The 21,122-nt window shown below is 40.6% G+C and overlaps 1 protein-coding gene across 1 annotated transcript in view; it reads right to left on the reverse strand.

The window, feature by feature from the left end:
* LOC112238794 (neurexin-3b-like) overlaps positions 1-21,122 on the reverse strand; it is a 448,602-nt gene that overhangs the window by 349,379 nt on the left and 78,101 nt on the right. The window contains exons 7-14 of the mRNA XM_042300534.1: positions 18,450-18,653; positions 15,456-15,482; positions 13,592-13,711; positions 12,991-13,103; positions 12,360-12,628; positions 8,478-8,668; positions 3,745-3,918; positions 2,780-2,806 (exon numbers count right to left, since the gene is read on the reverse strand). Of these exons, the coding sequence (XP_042156468.1) occupies positions 2,780-2,806; positions 3,745-3,918; positions 8,478-8,668; positions 12,360-12,628; positions 12,991-13,103; positions 13,592-13,711; positions 15,456-15,482; positions 18,450-18,653 (1,125 nt within the window). The remainder of the gene's footprint in view (positions 1-2,779; positions 2,807-3,744; positions 3,919-8,477; positions 8,669-12,359; positions 12,629-12,990; positions 13,104-13,591; positions 13,712-15,455; positions 15,483-18,449; positions 18,654-21,122) is intronic.

Here is a 21,122-nt window from a genome sequence, read left to right on the forward strand (position 1 = left end):
TTTACAATACTATAGATTTACAATACTATAGATTTACAATACTATAGATTTATAACACTATAGATTTACTACACTATAGATTTACAATACTATAGATTTACAATAATATAGATTTACAATACTATAGATTTATAACGCTATAGATTTACTACACTATAGATTTACAATACTATAGATTTACAATACTATAGATTTATAACACTATAGATTTACAATACTATATATTTACAACAATATAGATTTACAACACTATAAATGTAAAATACTATAGATTTACAATACTATAAATTTACAATACTATAGATTTACAATACTATAGATTTAGAATACTATATAGTTACAACAATATAGATTTACAACACTATAAATGTAAAATACTATACATTTACAATACTATAAATTTACAATACTATAGATTTACAATACTATATATTTACAATACTATATATTTACGACACTATAGATTTACACCACTATAGATTTACGACACTATAGATTTACAACACTATAGATTTACAATGCTACAGATTTACAATTCTATAGATTTACAACACTATAGATGTACAATACTATAGACTTACAATACTACAGATTTACAATACTATAGATTTACAACACAATGGATTTACAACACTATAGATTTACAACACTATAGATTTACAACACTATATATTTACAATACTATATATTTACATGTATAGATTTACGACACTATAGATGTACAACTATAGAATTGAAACACTATACATTTACAACACTATAGATGTACGCCTATATAATTACAATACTGTAGATTCACAATACTATATATTACACTATAGACTTACACCACTATAGATTTACAACACTATAGATTTATAACACTATAGACTTACAACACTATAGATTTACAATACTATAGACTTACAATACTACAGATTTACAATACTATATATTTACAACACTATATATTTACAACACTATATATTTACAACACTATATATTTACACCACTATAGATTTACACCACTATATAATTGCAACCCTATAGACTTACAAACCTATAGATTTACAACACTATAGATTTACACCACTATATAATTGCAACCCTATAGACTTACAAACCTATAGATTTACACCACTATAGATTTACACCACTATATATTTACAACACTATATATTTACACCACTATAGATTTACACCACTATATAATTGCAACCCTATAGACTTACAAACCTATAGATTTACAACACTACGTATTTGCAACACTTTAGATTTACAACACTATAGAATTGCAACACATATAGTTCAGAACAAGAACAGTAAACAAGAACAAATGAAGACTTTAGAGTGTGCAGTACAGTAGTGCATATTCCTGAGTATGCACTCCATTGAGACAGTTTGAAGGGGTATACAATATGCAAGGGACCTTGTCGTTTTGGATTGTTGTTGGGTTTTTGAATGGTATTCAATGGTCAAAAACGTAAAGCGATAGTCTTCAGCGCAAAAACGTAATGAAAGGCATCTGGCAAATTCATCCACAAGCACGAATATAGTTTCATATTTGCCTTCTTGAACCGCGTTTTTATGAATTCGATGATACTGTATAATCGTCAAGCCCATTCAAAAGTCCAAGGACACAAACAGGGAAGTATGATGTGTCACTTGCACAGGGCATTCAAAGTCAAACTGGATGTGTGTATTCCATTCTCCACCAACCACCACCACACATATCTCACACTTCTGAATACTTTTCTAAGAGGGAATGTAGACAAGAACTCTGCATTATATGTACATAGTCAATCCGTCTGGATTAAACAAATAACATACAAAACCTTTTCAAAAACCTCCAAAGAGAAAAGATTTAAAGAAAAACAAAAAAAATACAAAAATACAAAAAAACAAGAAACATAAACAACTGCAAATAAACAGTTGTTTAAGTGCAATAGTCTTGTGCAAGATGATATGTGAGACAAGAGAATAACTTGGAGGTGGGACAGAAAAAGGAGAACTATAGTTGCTGGCTGAAAGTGCCTTTACTGTGTAATGAAGAGCGGTGGTATTCAGTCACCACGACCCTGTCTTTATTGGAGAAGACTCGCTCTCTGAAACAGCACCTTCTCTTCTCACCAGAGAAAAGAAGGAAGGAGTGTGACAGGGTTGAGAGAAAGAGATAAAGGGAGGCTGAGAGAGAGCGAGAGATAGAGGCTGAGAGATGGTTGACTAGCAGCACTCTGAAGCTGTTGAAGCGCAGTTGCAGGATTTGCTATACTTTTCAGTACATCTCAACTTTTCCTAATGAAATAAATGAATTTGCTATACAAAGACAGGTAGACATCAACCACGACTGGTAAGACAATGTAGTAACAGTACTACATGAAGCCCTGGGCCTGGAAATGGATCTCATGTTTTATGGATAGGCTTCTCTGTGGATGGGTTGAATTGATTGTTTTTCACCTTCTCCTCGATTTATCTCTTTCCCTGACAATCTCTCTGTCTCTACCTCTCGGCCTCTCAGCCTCTCTGCCTCTCACTATCACTCAATCTTATAAGATTTTCTCTCTTTCTCTCTCAATCTATTTCTCTCCCGCTACAGCTTTTCTCATCCATGCTTCCTCTTAAGGCTCTCTGCTTTCTGTTCCTTCTGTTTCTCCAACATTTCTCCTGACACTTTCAGAGAGTGAGCCTTCCTCTCCAGCAGTGGGACATGGTCGTCATAGCTACACCCAAGATGCATTGCACACAGCATTCTGTCAGTTCAGCCGCGCCTCAGAGAAGCGGTCAGAGTGAAACCTTCTACCTTGCAGGTCGGCTTTGGTGAAATCAACTTTGTTAGCGCCGTAACACAACAAACAGAACAGGAAGAAGCGGAAAAAGTTAGTGTTAGTGAGGCAGCACAAGGTTAGTGCTCAGAGCCATTCAGGTATTGTAGAGTTACAGCTGTAGGATCTTAATTCGATCACTCTTTTTGTTGCTGAGAATTTTCTTGTGCCGCATGCAGGACACAAGGTTATGCACGGTTATATTAATTAACAGTATTCCACTTTTCATGTAGCCTTATTTTGACCAGCTAATCGCCTAACCACCAATCAAGCAACAGTATGGACTAAACATTCAAATCCAGTTGCTGCAGGATTATTTTGTTGCGACAATACAGGTCAAATTAAGATCATACATATGTACAGGTAATTATAGTGTTGGTAAAGGGAAGTACTTCAGGTTATGTTTAGTGGTTAATTAGTGTTCATGTGTTAGATTACAGTAAAAGGGATCAAATGGATAGACAGGGGTGTGTGTTGTAGGAATGTGATGTGAGAGAACGCTGTCTCTATGTTCATATACTGATAGTTTGCCACCACCTAGTGGTGGAATGCAGAGTAATATTTTGCACCACCTAGTGGTGGAATGAAGTGTAATGGTTTGGCAACACCTAGTGGAGGAAGGCAGTGTAATGGTTTGGCAACACCTAGTGGAGGACGGCAGTGTAATGGTTTGGCAACACCTAGTGGAGGAAGGCAGTGTACTGACTAGACTAGTACATGATGCACTAGTCTTTGATCCCAGCATACCATTTAAATTACTTCAGGTTGTGACCCTGAGTGGCCATAAATTAACTAGGCTGAAGGTATGAGTGGGCAAGGAACAAACCATAGCCATGAGTAGAAGACAAAGATCTAGTCATATAGGGTGCATGGGGTCAATTTGGAACTGGATGCATAATATATGTGTGCCTAAGTCAAAGAGGTCATAGGTCAGGGGTCGTACCGTCACAGCCGCGTTCGATCTGTCCTGAGCGGAACAGGGCATCATTGATGAGGTCAGGTAGACGGCCGTTGAGATCGACAGATGCCAGACAGCCCTGGAAACCCTCCCTAGAGACCACCAGCTTAGGAAGGTTCTGATACATGTTGGGCCCCAGACCTGCCACAAACAGATCCCCTGGAGGGAGGGGGGGAGGGAGGGGGAGATCAAATGAAGGACGTAGTCAGAGAGTGTGTCAACAACATTTATGTGATGGCAGGATAATCTAGTCATGATTATGATGCCTTTACTTAGTCAAATAAGCAAATATTGTCTGTCAAACTGAGTAGTTCCAACATTCAGACTAGCATCCCATTTAGAATAAAATGGTAGTGTGCTAGTTCTATTTATTTTTAATTTCACCTTTATTTAATTAACCAGGTAGGCTAGTTGAGAACAAGTTCTCATTTGCAACTGTGATCTGGCCAAGATAAAGCAAAGCAGTGTGACACAGACAACAACGCAGAGTTACACAAACAATAAACAAGCCAATAAAACAATAAACAAGTCAATGTACAGCTGCAGCGATCGGTTAGCTGCTCAGATAGCGAGTCGCTGCGGGGGTGGGGAGCTGTTGGCTGGGGTTGGAGTAGCCAGGAGGAAGGCATTGCCAGCCATTGAGAAATGCTTGGTGAAATTTTCGAGTATTATCATGGATTTATCAGTGGTGACCGTGTTACCTAGCCTCAGTGCAGTGGGCAGCTGGGAGGAGGTGTTCTTGTTCTCCATGGACTTTACAGTGTCCCAAAACTTTTGGGAGTTAGAGCTACAGGATGCAAATTTCTGCTTGACAAAGCTAGCCTTTGCTTTTGACTGACTGCGTGTATTGGTTCCTGACTTCCCTGAACAGTTGCATATCGTGGGGACTATTCAATGCTATTGCAGTCCGCCACAGGATGTTTTTGTGCTGGTCAAGGGCAGTCAGGTCTGGAGTGAACCAAGGCCAATATCTGTTCTTAGTTCTGCATTTTATGAACAGGGCAGGTCGATTAGAAAGGCCTGCTCTCAGAAGTGTATTAGGGAGCGTTTGACAGTGATGAGCGGTGGTCGTTTGACAGCGGACCCATAGCGGATACAGGCAATGAGGCAGTGATCGCTGAGATCCTAATTGAAAACAGCGGAGGTGTATTTGGAGGGCAAGTTGGTCAGGATAATGTCTATGAGGGTGCCCATGTTTACAGATTTAGGGTTATACCTGGTGGGTTCCTTGATGATGTGTGTGTAATTGAGGGCATCTATCTTAGATTGTAGGACTGTCGGGGTGTTAAAACTTGTTGAGGATAGGGGGCAGTATTTTCACTTTGGATGAGTTGCGTGCCCATAGTGAACTGCATCCTACTCTGTCCTAGATTGCTAATATATGCATATTATTATTACTATTGGATAGAAAACACTCTGAAGTTTCTAAAACTGTTTGAGTAGCATTTTTTGAACATGGCGTCATTGTAAACAGAGATTTATGGATATAAATTGCATATTATTGAAAAAAACATAAATGTACTGTGTAACATGTCCTATTACTGTCATCTGATGAAGATTTTCAAAAGGTTAGTGAATTATTTTTCTATTTTTTTTGTCCCGACAGAATGCCATTTTCCTGTGGCGCATTTCTCTGTGGGTGCCATCGCCGTTCCATTTGGCTGCAGATGAAAACGTATGATCCGGTTGGAACGTTATTGGATATATATGAAAATAGCACCCTGAAGATTCATTCTCTACTTAGTTTGACCAGTTTATTCGACCTGGAATATATCTTTTTGAAGTTTTCGTGCGAGTTGTCCTGGACCAGCGTCAGCTTTTGGGCACGTGAGCTGAAAGTGCTAGCAAATGCAGCTAATTGGACACTAGTATTGGACATTATGGAACAAAACACCAATTTATTATGGAACTAGGACTCCTTGCACTGCATTCTGATGAAAGATCATCAAAGGTAAGGGAATATTTATGATGTAATTTCGTATTTCTGTTGACTCCAACATGGCGGAGAAATACTTTTACGTCTGAGCGCCGTCTCAGATTATTGCATGGTAGGCTTTTTTCGTAACATTTAAAAAAAATCTGACACAGCGGTTGCATTAAGAACCAGTGTATCTTTAATTATATGTAGAACATGTATCTTTAGTCAAAGTTTATGATGAGTATTTCTGTTTTCTGGCTTAGCTTTCTATAATTCCTCAGGATATTTTGGAGGCATTTCTGAACATGGCATAAATGTAAACCGAGATTTGTGGATATAAATATGCATATTATCGAACAAAACATAAATGTATTGTGTAACATGTCATATGAGTGACATCTGATGAAGATTTTCAAAAGGTTAGTGATTAATTTTATCTCTAATCCTGCTTTTGTGACTCAAAAATGGCTGTGTTTTTACTTTGATTTGGTGATTGTCTAACATAAATATATTTTGTGTTTTCGCTGTAAAACATTTAAAAAATCGGACATGATGGGTAGATGAACAAGATGTTTATCTTTCATTTGCTGTATTGGACTTGTTAATGTGTGAAAGTTAAATATTTCTAAAGAATATTTTTGAATTCCCTGCGCCACCTTTTCAGCTGAATGGGGGGATGGAGTTCCCCTCGGGGATCGCCTTGCCATAACAGGTTTTAAGCATATCCCAGTTTAGGTCACCTAACAAAATGAACTCTGAAGCTAGATGGGGGGCGATCAATTCACAAATGGTGTCCAGGGCATAGCTGGGAGCGGAGGGGGGTCGATAGCAGGCGGCAACAATGAGAGACTTATTTCTGGAGTAGGAACATTGCAATGTAGCAATTTTTGCCAGTGTTTATGTCTCTGTGATGGAAAGATATAGAGGCTTCCGTGACTGTCTGGTCTATAATACCATGTAATTAGAATGAACTGCAATTACTGTAATCAAATCAAATCAAATCAAATGTTATTTATCACATGCGCCGAATACAACAGGTGTAGACCTTACTGTGAAATGCTTACATTCAGTAGGGGAAAAAAGTATCTAGTCAGCCACCAATTGTGCAAGTTCTCCCACTTAAAAAGATGAGAGAGGCCTGTAATTTTCATCATAGGTACACTTCAACTATGACAGACAAAATGAGGGGGAAAAAATCCAGAAAATCACATTGTAGGATTTTTTATGAATTTATTTGCAAATTATGGTGGAAAATAAGTATTTGGTCAATAACAAAAGTTTATCTCAATACTTTGTTATATACCCTTTGTTGGCAATTACAGAGGTTGAACGTCTTCACAAGGTTTTCACACACTGTTGCTGGTATTTTGGCCCATTCCTCCATGCAGATCTCCTCTAGAGCAGTGATGTTTTGGGGCTGTTGCTGGGCAACACGGACTTTCAACTCCCTCCAAAGATTTTCTATGGGGTTGAGATCTGGAGACTGGCTAGGCCACTCCAGGACCTTGAAATGCTTCTTACAAAGCCACTCCTTCGTTGCCCGGGCGGTGTGTTTGGGATCATTGTCATGCTGAAAGACCCAGCCACGTTTCGTCTTCAATGCCCTTGCTGATGGAAGGAGGTTTTCACTCAAAATCTCACGATACATGGCCCCATTCATTCTTTCCTTTACACGGATCAGTCGTCCTGGTCCCTTTGCAGAAAAACAGCCCCAAAGCATGACGTTTCCACCCCCATGCTTCACAGTAGGTATGGTGTTCTTTGGATGCAACTCAACATTCTTTGTCTCCAAACACGACGAGTTGAGTTTTTACCAAAAAGTTATATTTTGGTTTCATCTGACCATATGACATTCTCCGAATCTTCTTCTGGATCATCCAAATGCTCTCTAGCAAACTTCAGACGTGCCTGGACATGTACTGGCTTAAGCAGGGGGACACGTCTGGCACTGCAGGATTTGAGTCCCTGGCGGCGTAGTGTGTTACTGATGGTAGGCCTTGTTACTTTGGTCCCAACTCTCTGCAGGTCATTCACTAGGTCCCCCGTGTGGTTCTGGGATTTTTGCTCACCGTTCTTGTGATCATTTTGACCCCACGGGGTGAGATCATGCGTGGAGCCCCAGATCGAGGGAGATTATCAGTGGTATTGTACGTCTTCCATGTCCTAATAATTGCTCCCACAGTTGATTTCTTCAAACCAAGCTGCTTACCTATTGCAGATTCAGTCTTCCCAGCCTGGTGCAGGTCTACAATTTTGTTTCTGGTGTCCTTTGACATCTCTTTGGTCTTGGCCATAGTGGAGTTTGGAGTGTGACTGTTTGAGGTTGTGAAAAGGTGTCTTTTATACTGATAACAAGTTTCAAACAGGTGCCATTAATACAGGTAACGAGTGGAGGACAGAGGAGCCTCTTAAAGAAGAAGTTACAGGTCTGTGAGAGACAGAAATCTTGCTTGTTTGTAGGTGACCAAATACTTATTTTCCACCATAATTTGCAAATAAATTCATAAAAAATCCTACAATGTAATTTTCTGGATTTTTTTTCTCATTTTGTCTGTCATAGTTGAAGTGTACCTAAGATGAACATTACAGGCCTCTCTCATCTTTTTAAGTGGGAGAACTTGCACAAATGGTGGCTGACTAAATACTTTTTTTGCCCCACTGTACAAGCCCTTAACCAACAATGCAGTTAAAAAAAAAGTTTATAAAATATTTACTCAATAAACTAAAGAAAACAAAAATCTAATCAAATCAAAAAGTATCACAGAACTGGATTTCTGTGTTCGCAGCTTGGTCCTCCTACCTTTGAGGTCTAGGTTCTTGGCTCCGTTGATGTTCTGTGTGACAGACTTGGCATCCACCTTCAGTGTGTGTGTGTTGGTGGCGTCCCTCGTGATGACTACGTTGTGCCACTGGTTGTCATTTAGAGCTCTCTCATTGTTCCCCTTCAGTAGACTGGGCCCGTTACCCAGATCAAACACATAGTGGACAAACCTAAGATGGGGACCAAGGATGTAATACAGCTGTGGGAACATTTAACAGTACACAGTGGACTAACATAGGATGGGGACCAAGGTTTGGATACAACTGGGAGAGCATTTAACAGTACACAGTGGACTAACATAGGATGGGGACCAAGGTTTGGATACAGCTGGGAGAACATTTAACAGTACACAGTGGACTAACATAGGATAGGGACCAAGGTTTGGATACAGCTGGGAGAACATTTAACAGTACACAGTGGACTAACATAGGATGGGGACCAAGGTTTGGATACAGCTGGGAGAGCATTTAACAGTACACAGTGGACTAACATAGGATGGGGACCAAGGTTTGGATACAGCTGGGAGAAGCATTTAACAGTACACAGTGGACTAACATAGGATAGGGACCAAGGTTTGGATACAGCTGGGAGAACATTTAACAGTACACAGTGGACTAACATAGGATGGGGACCAAGGTTTGGATACAGCTGGGAGAACATTTAACAGTACACAGTGGACTAACATAGGATGGGGACCCCAACAGCTGGGAGAGCATTTGGATACAGCTGGGAGAACATTTAACAGTACACAGTGGACTAACATAGGATGGGGACCAAGGTTTGGATACAGCTGGGAGAACATTTAACAGTACACAGTGGACTAACATAGGATGGGGACCAAGGTTTGGATACAGCTGGGAGAGCATTTAACAGTACACAGTGGACTAACATAGGATGGGGACCAAGGTTTGGATACAGCTGGGAGAGCATTTAACAGTACACAGTGGACTAACATAGGATGGGGACCAAGGTTTGGATACAGCTGGGAGAGCATTTAACAGTACACAGTGGACTAACATAGGATGGGGACCAAGGTTTGGATACAGCTGGGAGAGCATTTAACAGTACACAGTGGACTAACATAGGATGGGGACCAAGGTTTGGATACAGCTGGGAGAACATTTAACAGTACACAGTGGACTAACATAGGATGGGGACCAAGGTTTGGATACAGCTGGGAGAACATTTAACAGTACACAGTGGACTAGCTGGGAGAGCATTTAACAGTACACAGTGGACTAACTTAGGAGCTGGGGACCACAGTGGTTTGGATGGGGACAGCTGGATACAGAGAGCATTTAACAGTACACAGTGGACTAACATAGGATGGGGACCAAGGTTTGGATACAGCTGGGAGAGCATTTAACAGTACACAGTGGACTAACATAGGATGGGGACCAAGGTTTGGATACAGCTGGGAGAACATTTAACAGTACACAGTGGACTAACATAGGATGGGGACCAAGGTTTGGATACAGCTGGGAGAGCATTTAACAGTACACAGTGGACTAACGTAGGATGGGGACAAAGGTTTGGATACAGCTGGGAGAGCATTTAACAGTACACAGTGGACTAACATAGGATGGGGACCAAGGTTTGGATACAGCTGGGAGAACATTTAACAGTACACAGTGGACTAACATAGGATGGGGACCAAGGTTTGGATACAGCTGGGAGAACATTTAACAGTACACAGTGGACTAACATAGGATGGGGACCAAGGTTTGGATACAGCTGGGAGAGCATTTAACAGTACACAGTGGACTAACGTAGGATGGGGACAAAGGTTTGGATACAGCTGGGAGAACATTTAACAGTACACAGTGGACTAACGTAGGATGGGGACCAAGGTTTGGATACAGCTGGGAGAGCATTTAACAGTACACAGTGGACTAACATAGGATGGGGACACAGTGGACTAACATAGGATGGGGAAGGTTTGGATACAGCTGGGAGAGCATTTAACAGTACACAGTGGACTAACGTAGGATGGGGACCAAGGTTTGGATACAGCTGGGAGAGCATTTAACAGTACACAGTGGACTAACATAGGATGGGGACCAAGGTTTGGATACAGCTGGGAGAGCATTTAACAGTACACAGTGGACTAACATAGGATGGGGACCAAGGTTTGGATACAGCTGGGAGAGCATTTAACAGTACACAGTGGACTAACATAGGATGGGGACCAAGGTTTGGATACAGCTGGGAGAGCATTTAACAGTACACAGTGGACTAACGTAGGATGGGGACCAAGGTTTGGATACAGCTGACTAACGTAGGATGGGGACCAAGGTTTGGAGAGCATTTAACAGTACACAGTGGACTAACATAGGATGGGGACCAAGGTTTGGATACAGCTGTGGAGAGCATTTAACAGTACACAGTGGACTAACATAGGATGGGGACCAAGGTTTGGATACAGCTGGGAGAGCATTTAACAGTACACAGTGGACTAACATAGGATGGGGACCAAGGTTTGGATACAGCTGGGAGAGCATTTAACAGTACACAGTGGACTAACGTAGGATGGGGACCAAGGTTTGGATACAGCTGGGAGAGCATTTAACAGTACACAGGTATCTATCTCTCTTCATGACTGTACTTGTTGTAACCTGCAAGTTACTCTGAATAAATACACTACTTCTAAACTAAGAGACAAGGAAACAGGGATGCACACTACTTTTAAGTGCACTTCCCCCTAAGTGCACACTTATCCACCACTTTACTTTGAGACACATTTCAGACGTGTGTGACCGTTAGTGTACCTACTAGACCAGAGAGTAGAAGTGGACTCAGTTGAAGTGGGTGAGTGTAGGGGATATTACTCAGCTGTAGTGCCCACTACATTGAAAGTGGGGGAGTGTGGGATTGGCACAGTCATTAAAGATGATTGTAGGAACACTATGTAAGTGAGAGCTCTCCTTCTCCTCTTACCGCCAATCAATATACTTCTTAAAACGTGGCTAAAACGACCGGCAGATGTCTACATAATTGACCCATAATCAAGTTATTCTGAAGGATAACCTTTGCCTCAGAATATCTTGCCTAGTCTTTTGGCATTTCTCACAACTTGGTAGTGAATATTTTCTTAACTATTCATGTTTTACTTGGACTATTTGAGTTTTATCACACCAACTAAAGACACTGAACCAACAAGGCCAGGTGAACTCCATTATACTCCATTACTCTTGCAAGCCCAATGCAGCCGTTTTCATCTCATTATCAAATCATTTTTTGGTAACAATTAAGTACCTTACTATAATAGTTATCTATACAAATTGTCAAAAAGCAACAACTATAGTTTTTGTAGCACAAAAAAAAAGATTATTCTCATTTGTCTGGGAGTGTCTGAGTAAGGGAGCTAATTGGAGGCACTTAATTGGAGGGATATCTCAAATGGCAGAAATCAATTCAAATGGCAGAAAGGTTTGAAACTCTCTTTGTTATTGGTCTATTTATACAGCCTGGTGATGTCACCAGGCATGTCAAAACTCTGTCTATGCATAACATGGGGTTTATTCATTCCAGAAACCGTTTACCACTTAAGAACCAAACGGAAGTAAACGGAGCAAAACGGACAAATTCAGGTAGGTGCCTCCCTATTTTGTTTGCTTCCATTTAAGAAAGGTTTTGCAGCATATTTGTCAGAATGAGTACACCCCTGCTGATTGAAGGTCCTGTGTAGATTGTATTTTCATCCAGCAACTATCAGGAAATAACATCACATTTTCTTCACAAACAGTTTCATCAGCTATTGTACAATACGATACAAATCAAAAGGGGAAAGTACTGTGACGACACTGGGCCTTTAATTACATGACTAAATACAGTTCAATAATGGTATCCTAAGTGACTCACCCTTTGACCAGCTCCACAGCAATGAAGTCGTTCCCGTCTCCACTGTTGAACAGTATGAATCCGTCCGGCGATGTGGTCTTGAACTGGAAGAACAGGTGCATGGTGGTGTAGGCCTGCAGGGTAGCAAGCCCCAAATAGCTGCCCTTGGACTTGAAGGTCACTGGGTCAGCAATGATGGAGCGCATGCCAAAGCGGGCGTTGAGCTCACAGAAGTCAATATCTCCATTCTTACACATGTCAATGTAGAACATGCCGTTGAACTTCAGGCCCTAGGGGTTAGAGGTCAGAGGTCAGAGTTGGTTTTTGAGTTAGAGGTCAGAGGTACGAGTTGGTTTTTGAGTTAGAGGTCAGAGGTCCGAGTTGGTTTTTGAGTATGATAATGGCGTTTGGTATCACGATAACCTAGTGAAGAAACTAATATTAATAATATTATGAACTGCTTTTATCAACTGAAGAACAGTAGTATTGCACCCCTTTGATTAGCCTCTATGGTTAGGGAATAATAGCCAATCAGAGGCTGTAATCTGGTCTGGCCATGATCCCCTCCTTCCCGTGCAGGTCAGTGCCTGGCAGATGCCAAATGATGATTTATGATTGAACACGTGCTTCTGCCAGTACATGCTGGTCCTACCTGCAGGTGTCCAATGAAAGAGGAGGGGGAGGACGAGATGAAACGCTTCTCCGTCAGAATGCCTGTCTCCACATTATGGAACTCCAGACGGGTGTGGTCGCCTGCCATCTGGCCTGGAGAGAGAGAAGGGGACAGAGACAGAGAGCGAGAAAGAGACAGAGAGAGAGAGAGTGAATGGGAGAGAGAGAGAGAGTGAGAGCGATAGAATGAGAATGAGAGGGAGAATAAGAGAGGGAGAGAGAGAATGAGAGAGGGAGAATCAGAGAATCAGAGAGAGAGAGAGAGAAAGAGAGAGGGAAAATCAGAGAATCAGAGAGAGAGAGAAAGAGAAAGAGGGAGAGAGAGAATGAGAGAGGGAGAATCAGAGAATCAGAGAGAGAGAGAATGAGAGAGGGAGAATCAGAGAATCAGAGAGAGAGAGAGAAAGAGAAAGAGGGAGAGAGAGAGAGAAAGAGAGAGAAACATGTAGGGGGGAAAAAGAAGGGTCAACGGGGTAAGGAGGAGGGAGAAAGGTAGGATAGGAATTTCAAAGGATTTCACCTCTTTATTAGTAAAAAAAAGAGCAAATATATTCTCATCGCATCAGAACCAGTAATAGTACCTTCAGACATGTCTTCATCGACTGTCAGTTTGAAGTTTTTACCGCGTCGGACCACTCTGACAGAGTGCCAGTCATTATCATTGAGCTTTTGTCCCGCATATAGAGTCTCTGGTCCCTTGCCTGAGAACGACCGTTAGTTAGTTCAGGGTTAGGGTTAGTCAGCAACACAAACCAAACCTTTGTTTTCTTTGGGTGAGCTGGGGTTTGTCTACCAGTAACCAATTTCTGTAGGCCAGAAAATGAGAAAGTGTTTTAGGGACACTGATTGTAGCTGGGGATCTCGTATGCGGGACACCAGGTTGGGTTGCTTTCTGTGCCTGTTCTGTTTACTTTGCCCACTGAAATCAAAGAGTTGGTTTGGCTTACAACAACAACAGAGGAGAAAAGACCTGAAGAGATGATAATACATTACAAAGATATATGTTTGTACTTGATCATCTACCATCTCTTAAGATTCTAAATACAGTAAAATAATAATAGATGTTACGCTAATATTCTAAATACAGTAAAATAATAATAGATGTTACTCTAACACTAAAAATACAGTAAAATAATAATAGATGTTACTCTAAGATTCTAAATACAGTAACCTAATAATAGATGTTACTCTAACACTCTAAATACAGTAAAATAATAACTGGTGTTACTCTGGCACTCTAAATACAGTAAAATAATAACCGCTGTAACTCTAAGACTCTAAATACAGTTAGATAATAACTGCTGTTACTCATAAAAGGGCTCAGATCTTTTTTCAAGGAGCATGAGACCGTACGTAGGCAGAAATGCAGAAATACAGGCAGAATCAAATGTGCCTACAGTATGGAGAATGTTTCTTCAAAAACAAATTCCTCAACCACCCACAAGAGGGCGTGTCAAGCCCATGGTGTGCAACCACAGGGAGTTCAATGTTTATGTTTATGTTTATGTGTGTACCTGCAGCCTCATTAGGTGTGGTGTGTAATCAGAGACATTGATCAGTATAATTAGAGTGAACGAGTGTGTCTGATCTGTCACTCAAACTGAGATCCACCGTCAAATAGAGCTGCAGCTGAGACACACTGTCAACCTCAGGTAGACATACATACACACACACACATATACATACATACATACACACACACATACACACATACATACACACACACATACACACGCATACGCACACACATACACAACACACACATACACACATACATACACACACACATACACACGCACACATACATACACACATACATACACAAATACATACATACACACACATACACTCATATACACACACAAACATATACACACACACACATATACACACACACACACATACATACACACATACATACACAAATACATACATACACACACATACGCACACACACAAAAGCACAAAGAACAATCTTAAATAGAAAACATTCTTTGCAAACATTATTCAGGGCGTAAACCGAGTCCTTCTCATTAATACACAAGGCCCTTGACTGCTGTCATGTTGTCATGACCAAAACAAACTCAAAGACCTCTTTATGAGTAAGAGCAGTAATCACTAAATCTGTATAAGCCGCACTACAATGTAACAAACATTAACTTTAAAGAAAAATGTACATGTGAATTTCTGTAACATTTTTAAAGATGTATTTTTTTTAACCAACCTTAAAAAGATCAAGAAAAGTTGGCTAATTGAGTTGAGTTAACAGCTAATTATGTATAGAAACATCACACTTTAATCACAAGGTCTTTGATCTTAGCTGATCTATTATCAATGCAATTTCCTTATCACACTTCTGTGCATTATCCTATCTATACAAATCATGTCAAAAATAATCATATTCAGTTAAAGAAGAATTCTCCATCAAGTGGAGTATAGACTTACTGGTGTTACAGTTTATCCTGACACAGTCTAGATAGGGGGGAAATAAGTGACAGATGAAATCGCATCCTTCAAGGTAAAAGCTGCTGACATCCAAGAACAGAAACTCCACCTTCCGGGGACGGTCACATGACATCGGCGGCCATTTCAGGTAGTTAGGGTAAGTTGTGATGATGGTCAACATCAAACTGCCATTTTGGATCTATATCTTTTTTTTTAGGTCTGAATAGATGCATAAAATATATTTTCAAAATATAATGTTGTTTTCAAATTTCAACATGTGTTTTTATAGTTTAGGATTTTAAGCCTATTTTTTTAAAATGGCCGCTTGCAGTTCATTGGCCACATCGATTTACTAACCCAGAATTTTGTAACCATACTTTGTTATTCTGCACCTGTAGCCATCAGTTATTTATATCAAATGTATATCATATTGGAGTATGATACATCCTACACTTTAGGCAGCAAACGGTATACAAGATAGGCCTATATCTCAACCAATAGGGAATAAGTAGTGCTGTGATTGGTCAGGTGATCTGGGTTAGGATCCATGTGACCCAGCTCGTCATGTACAGTCAACCGCAACAGAAAAGTGGGAGCAAACAGCGTCGATCCAGTCAGCACCAGCGCCGTACAGTGGCCTAGCAGGACCTTAGAGGGTTCCAGGCTACCTCAGACCTCAGTACTAACACAAAGATAGTAACGGTACAGGCTACGTGTGTATGAGAGAAACCAGCCAAATCCCATTAGATATTGTGTATTGGAGTCCTATATACTAGTCAGAATCTGAGAATAATATTTGGCAACATTAGGAAAGTGACAGTTATAATGTGTCCATAACATAATGTAAAACTGAGTGAAATACACAGATCAATTTCCATTGATCCCCCATCTTTATAAGCATACAAATGGAGGATCTTAATTTGAGCCAGTCTGCTACAGCAGCAACAGGAAAAGTGAATGATTATTTTTGTAGGAGTTGATACATCTTTCGATAGGGTAAGTCAAGTCTAGAAGCCTTTTTAAAACTCAGATACACTAGAGGAACATTTTCAGCAACAAAAGTGTGATCAAATTAAAGCAATTCAATATAGCTTAGTAGAACCTTCAAGGGATCTTAAAAATCAAAATAATTTAGCAAAATGATCCTTGATTTGACCTTCTTAAAACAATTCCATATCTTAATAGTACCCCCCCTTATGTGTTAAGATCCTACATATGTATGTGTTGACAGCAGTGGAGGCTGCTGAGGGGAGGACAGCTCATCATCATGGCTAGAATAGAATGTAATGGAGTTGGATACCAGTCCATTCAGAGCCATCCTCCCCTCAGCAGCCTCCACCAGTTGACAGGTACAGTTTGTTTGTGTTTTGCATGAGGGTGGATATAGAGGAAGGCAAGCTAGTCAAAGCTAGCTTAATGTTTGTGTCCACGTGTGTATAGATAAAGAAACGGATGCTGCTATACTATCCTATATGCCACCATCTGCAGGCTTGCTGTGTGCTGTGGGCTCGAGCTGCATGCTAGGCGGGCCGCAGGCTAAGGGCCATTGAAGGGGTGATCATCTTTGAACAAGGCGACATGGGAAATACCACCTACACTACCTGTAGGGGTGCTAATGGGTGGAACCATGGACCAAACCAAAATAAAAATACAGGAAATAATCAACAAAACACGGTTACGACAACAAAAAACCCAGACAGTAAGAATGTAGGATTATAATGCATTATCGAGATGTAGTTATACAGTACCAGTAGAACGTTTGGACACACCTACTCATTCAAACGTTTTTCTTTATTTTTACTATTTTCTACATAGTCGAATAATGGTGAAGACATAAAAACTATGAAATAACACATATGGAATCATGTAGTAACCAAAAAAGGAGGTGTGATGGCGTGGGGGTGCTTTGCTGGACGCTGTCTGTGATTTATTTATCATTCAAGGCACACTTAATCTGCATTGCTATTACCACATTATACAGCGATATGCCATCACATTTGGTTTGCATTTAGTGGGACTATGTTTTTCAACAGGACAGTGACCAAAACACACCTCCAGGCTGTGTAAGGGCTATATTACCAAGATGGAGAGTGATGGAGTGCTACATCAGATGACCTGGCCTCCACAATCACCCGATCTCAACCCATTTGAGATGGTTGGGGATGAGTCGGACTGCAGAGTGAAGGAAAAGCAGCCAACAAGTGCTCAGCATATGTGGGAACTACTTCAAGACTGTTGGAAAAGCATTCAAGGTGAAGCTGGTTGAGAGAATGCCAAGAGTGTGCAAAGCTGTCATCAAGGCAACGGGTGGCTACTTTGAAGAATCTCAAATATAAAATATATTTTGATTTGTTTAACACTTTTTGTTTCTATATGATTCCATATGTGTTATTTCACAGTTATGTCTTCAATATTATTCTACAATGTAGAAAAAGTAAAAAATCAAGAAAAACCCTGCAATGAGTAGGTGTGTCCAAACTATTGACTGGTACTTTATATCAGAACCTTTGGATGGGAAGGAGAGAAAAATGGCCATCATAATAAGAGGACCTTGTTAAGAAGTCCTGTAATTGAGGGGTGAAACAGGCCTATGTAATGTATAATAAAACTATGTTTGATAGGATATAAGGAACTGAACATCTCCAGCCTAATATCTGAGAAATGTTCCTTTCTACTTGTGAGCATGACTGACTATTTCTCAATATCTTAATGAAAATGACTGTGATAATCATGGATACGGTGATTTAATTGTTAGATTAATTGTAAAATATTCTACAGTGACGACATAGCAGCAAAGCAAGAAAATGTAAATATATGATGCGGAGCAAATTAAAATACAATCCATGCAACTACTGTACAAGAAAATAGCTGTAGTTTGACCAAAACATAAAGAATTCATGAAAACAACGACTAACAAAAACTACTATGTGACAACTTGAACAGACCTCCCCTGAAGACACCGGGACGGGGAGGGTTAACAGTTTCATACGATACCTAGGTTGACCGTGAGTTTGACACGGCCGCTGTCCAGCTCCAGACGGAGCGTGTCGGCAGAGTCCCGGGAGGTAGCGGCCATGAGGAGCCCAAATGCACGCTGGGACATAAAGCGTAGGGAGACGTCCTCTGCCTCTGTGTGCATCACGGCAGGCATCACCACCTTCATGTACATACTGCCGTCATAGCTCAGGATAGACGCCTCTGTAATAAAGGGACGGGGGACGGGGGGTGTCAGAGATGAGGAAGTAGCGCAGATAGTATATTGAAGCAATACGGCCCGAAGGGGTGTGGTATAGTGAGTTCAATATACCACGCCTAAGGGCCGTTCTTAGCTGTGGTTTATTGACCGTATACCACAAACCCCTAAAGTGCCTTATTGCTATTATAAGTACTTTACCAATGTAATTAGAACACTAAAGAGTAAAGTAATTAGTCTCATGTACCATGGCTTACAGCCAATCAGGATCCAGGTCGCTAAACATTTGGTTTATAATATAGCACACGCCATGTAACAGACTCAAATTAGCACGAATGTGTTTCAATGAAAGTTAATGGCAAAGTGGGATAAAAATGTATTTAATTCCATTTTTTTTGTCAACAATCAACTCAAAATACATGTCAAAATGGAAGAAAAATGACATTTTTTAAGATGAATAAAAATGCATAACCTAAATATAGTTGTTGTATTCAGATACTATATTTAGACAAGCATAAATTAGTCCAGGAGTAAAATTTAGCTTAACATATCCATAATATGTTACATGGACACACTCTGTGTGAAATAATAGGGTTTGACATGATTTTTTAAATAACTAAGCCTTCCTCTGTCCCTCATACATACAACATCTGTAAGGTCCCTCAGTGAAGTAGTGTATTTCATGCACAGATTCAAATAGAAAGACCAGGGAGGCTGGCCATTCCATTATTTAAAAACACTATGCAAGAGAGGTACAAAGTACAACATCTGTTACACATAAACTCACAGGCCTACAGTACACATCCCTTGTGTCTTATTGATGAAAACACACATGCCACATACACACTTAGACCCATGTACTACATCTATCACATGACAACACTGTTCCTGAACGCCCAGACTGCATCACGTGACAACACTGTTCCTGAACGCCCAGACTGCATCACGTGACAACACTGTTCCTGAACGCCCAGACTGCATCACGTGACAACACTGTTCCTGAACGCCCAGACTCCATCACGTGACAACACTGTTCCTGAACGCCCGGACTCCATCATGTGACCCAGGCTCCAAACACAATGATCAGCAAGCAGAACATTAAAACATCAACCTCTTCTTTCCTCTGCATTTTCCTCTCAACGCGTTGGGTTCCTTCACATGTTCTTTAACAAATACACCTGCTCCAAACACAATGATCACTGCACGTTCCCTTCACACACAAAACACGCACGCACACACACACACACACACACACACACACACACACACACACACACACACACACACACACACACACACACACACACACACACACACACACACACACAGAGAGAACTCTCTCTCCTGACTGACACAGCTACAGTGCATCCCGACCTATTCAAGTTAAACAGAGAGATTAGGGCACCAGGGGACACATTTACTCGCAACACTACCCTTTTCTGCAGTTCACACCTGTCATCATGGTGGTGAGTGGCAGGCAGCAGGGCTATAATGCTGGAAGGTGTTCTGTTCTGGAAGAGATGTATTAAAAAGGGCACCCAGCTGTGAAATACCTGCCTGGACACCTCAGCTTTAAAATATAAAAATTGTCCTCTGGGCTCAGAAATGCAGCTCCATTTGATCTGGATTGAAATAAAAAAGACTCTCTGTACATGCAAATAAATGTGCAGAGTAAACGTCACTCATGTTACGCTTTATGATGTTTCTGTGATTTGATATTGACATTGATTTAATTTGAGCTTTTCTCATTGCAGTTACATTTTATATGAACGACAGAGCTTGACATTGTATCTACAATTTACGTCAATCCAAAAGTCTCTATGCCACAAATATGTTACGAAACCAGGTGCTTTCAACCATAGGTGATTTGATAACTCTTAGGTAACTAACAGCAACAACAGCTAGATACAGTAGCTAGCTGGTGTCCAGTAAACTATCAAATCAAATTATATTTGTCACACACGCCAAATACAACAGCTGTAGACCTTACTTACAAGCCCTTTAACCAACAACGCTTTAAGAAGTTAAGGAAAAAGTATTGAGTAAAAAATAGATCAGGAAAACAGAGTAAATTATTGTACCGCGCTCTGTAGCCCAGAGGCTAATCAGGGAAGACAAGACCAGGTCAAGGCTCTCTACTTCTTTCTCCCCTCCATTTTCCAACGCTGACACATAAATGCTCACATACTGTAGGCTGCCATGCAAATGGACTCACGCCGGGCCCAGGTCCAAGATCACAGGCAGGAAAACCAGGTGAGAGACGTAGTGTGTGAGTGAGAGCGTGTCTGGCTGGCTGACCACAGAGAACAACTTGAATAGACATGGAAGGACACAAAAGAACAATCATTTATCAAGTGTGTGGTTTTTCTTGAAGAAAAATGCATTGCAGACAAGTTCAAGTGTTCAATACAAACTGAAGGTGTTTGTGAGGATAATGTAAGATTCAGTCAGTACTATGAAATTGCTGCAGTTCA

The sequence above is a fragment of the Oncorhynchus tshawytscha genome, linkage group LG18 (genome assembly GCF_018296145.1).
Source record: "Oncorhynchus tshawytscha isolate Ot180627B linkage group LG18, Otsh_v2.0, whole genome shotgun sequence".
Classification (NCBI taxonomy): Eukaryota; Metazoa; Chordata; class Actinopteri; order Salmoniformes; family Salmonidae; genus Oncorhynchus; species Oncorhynchus tshawytscha.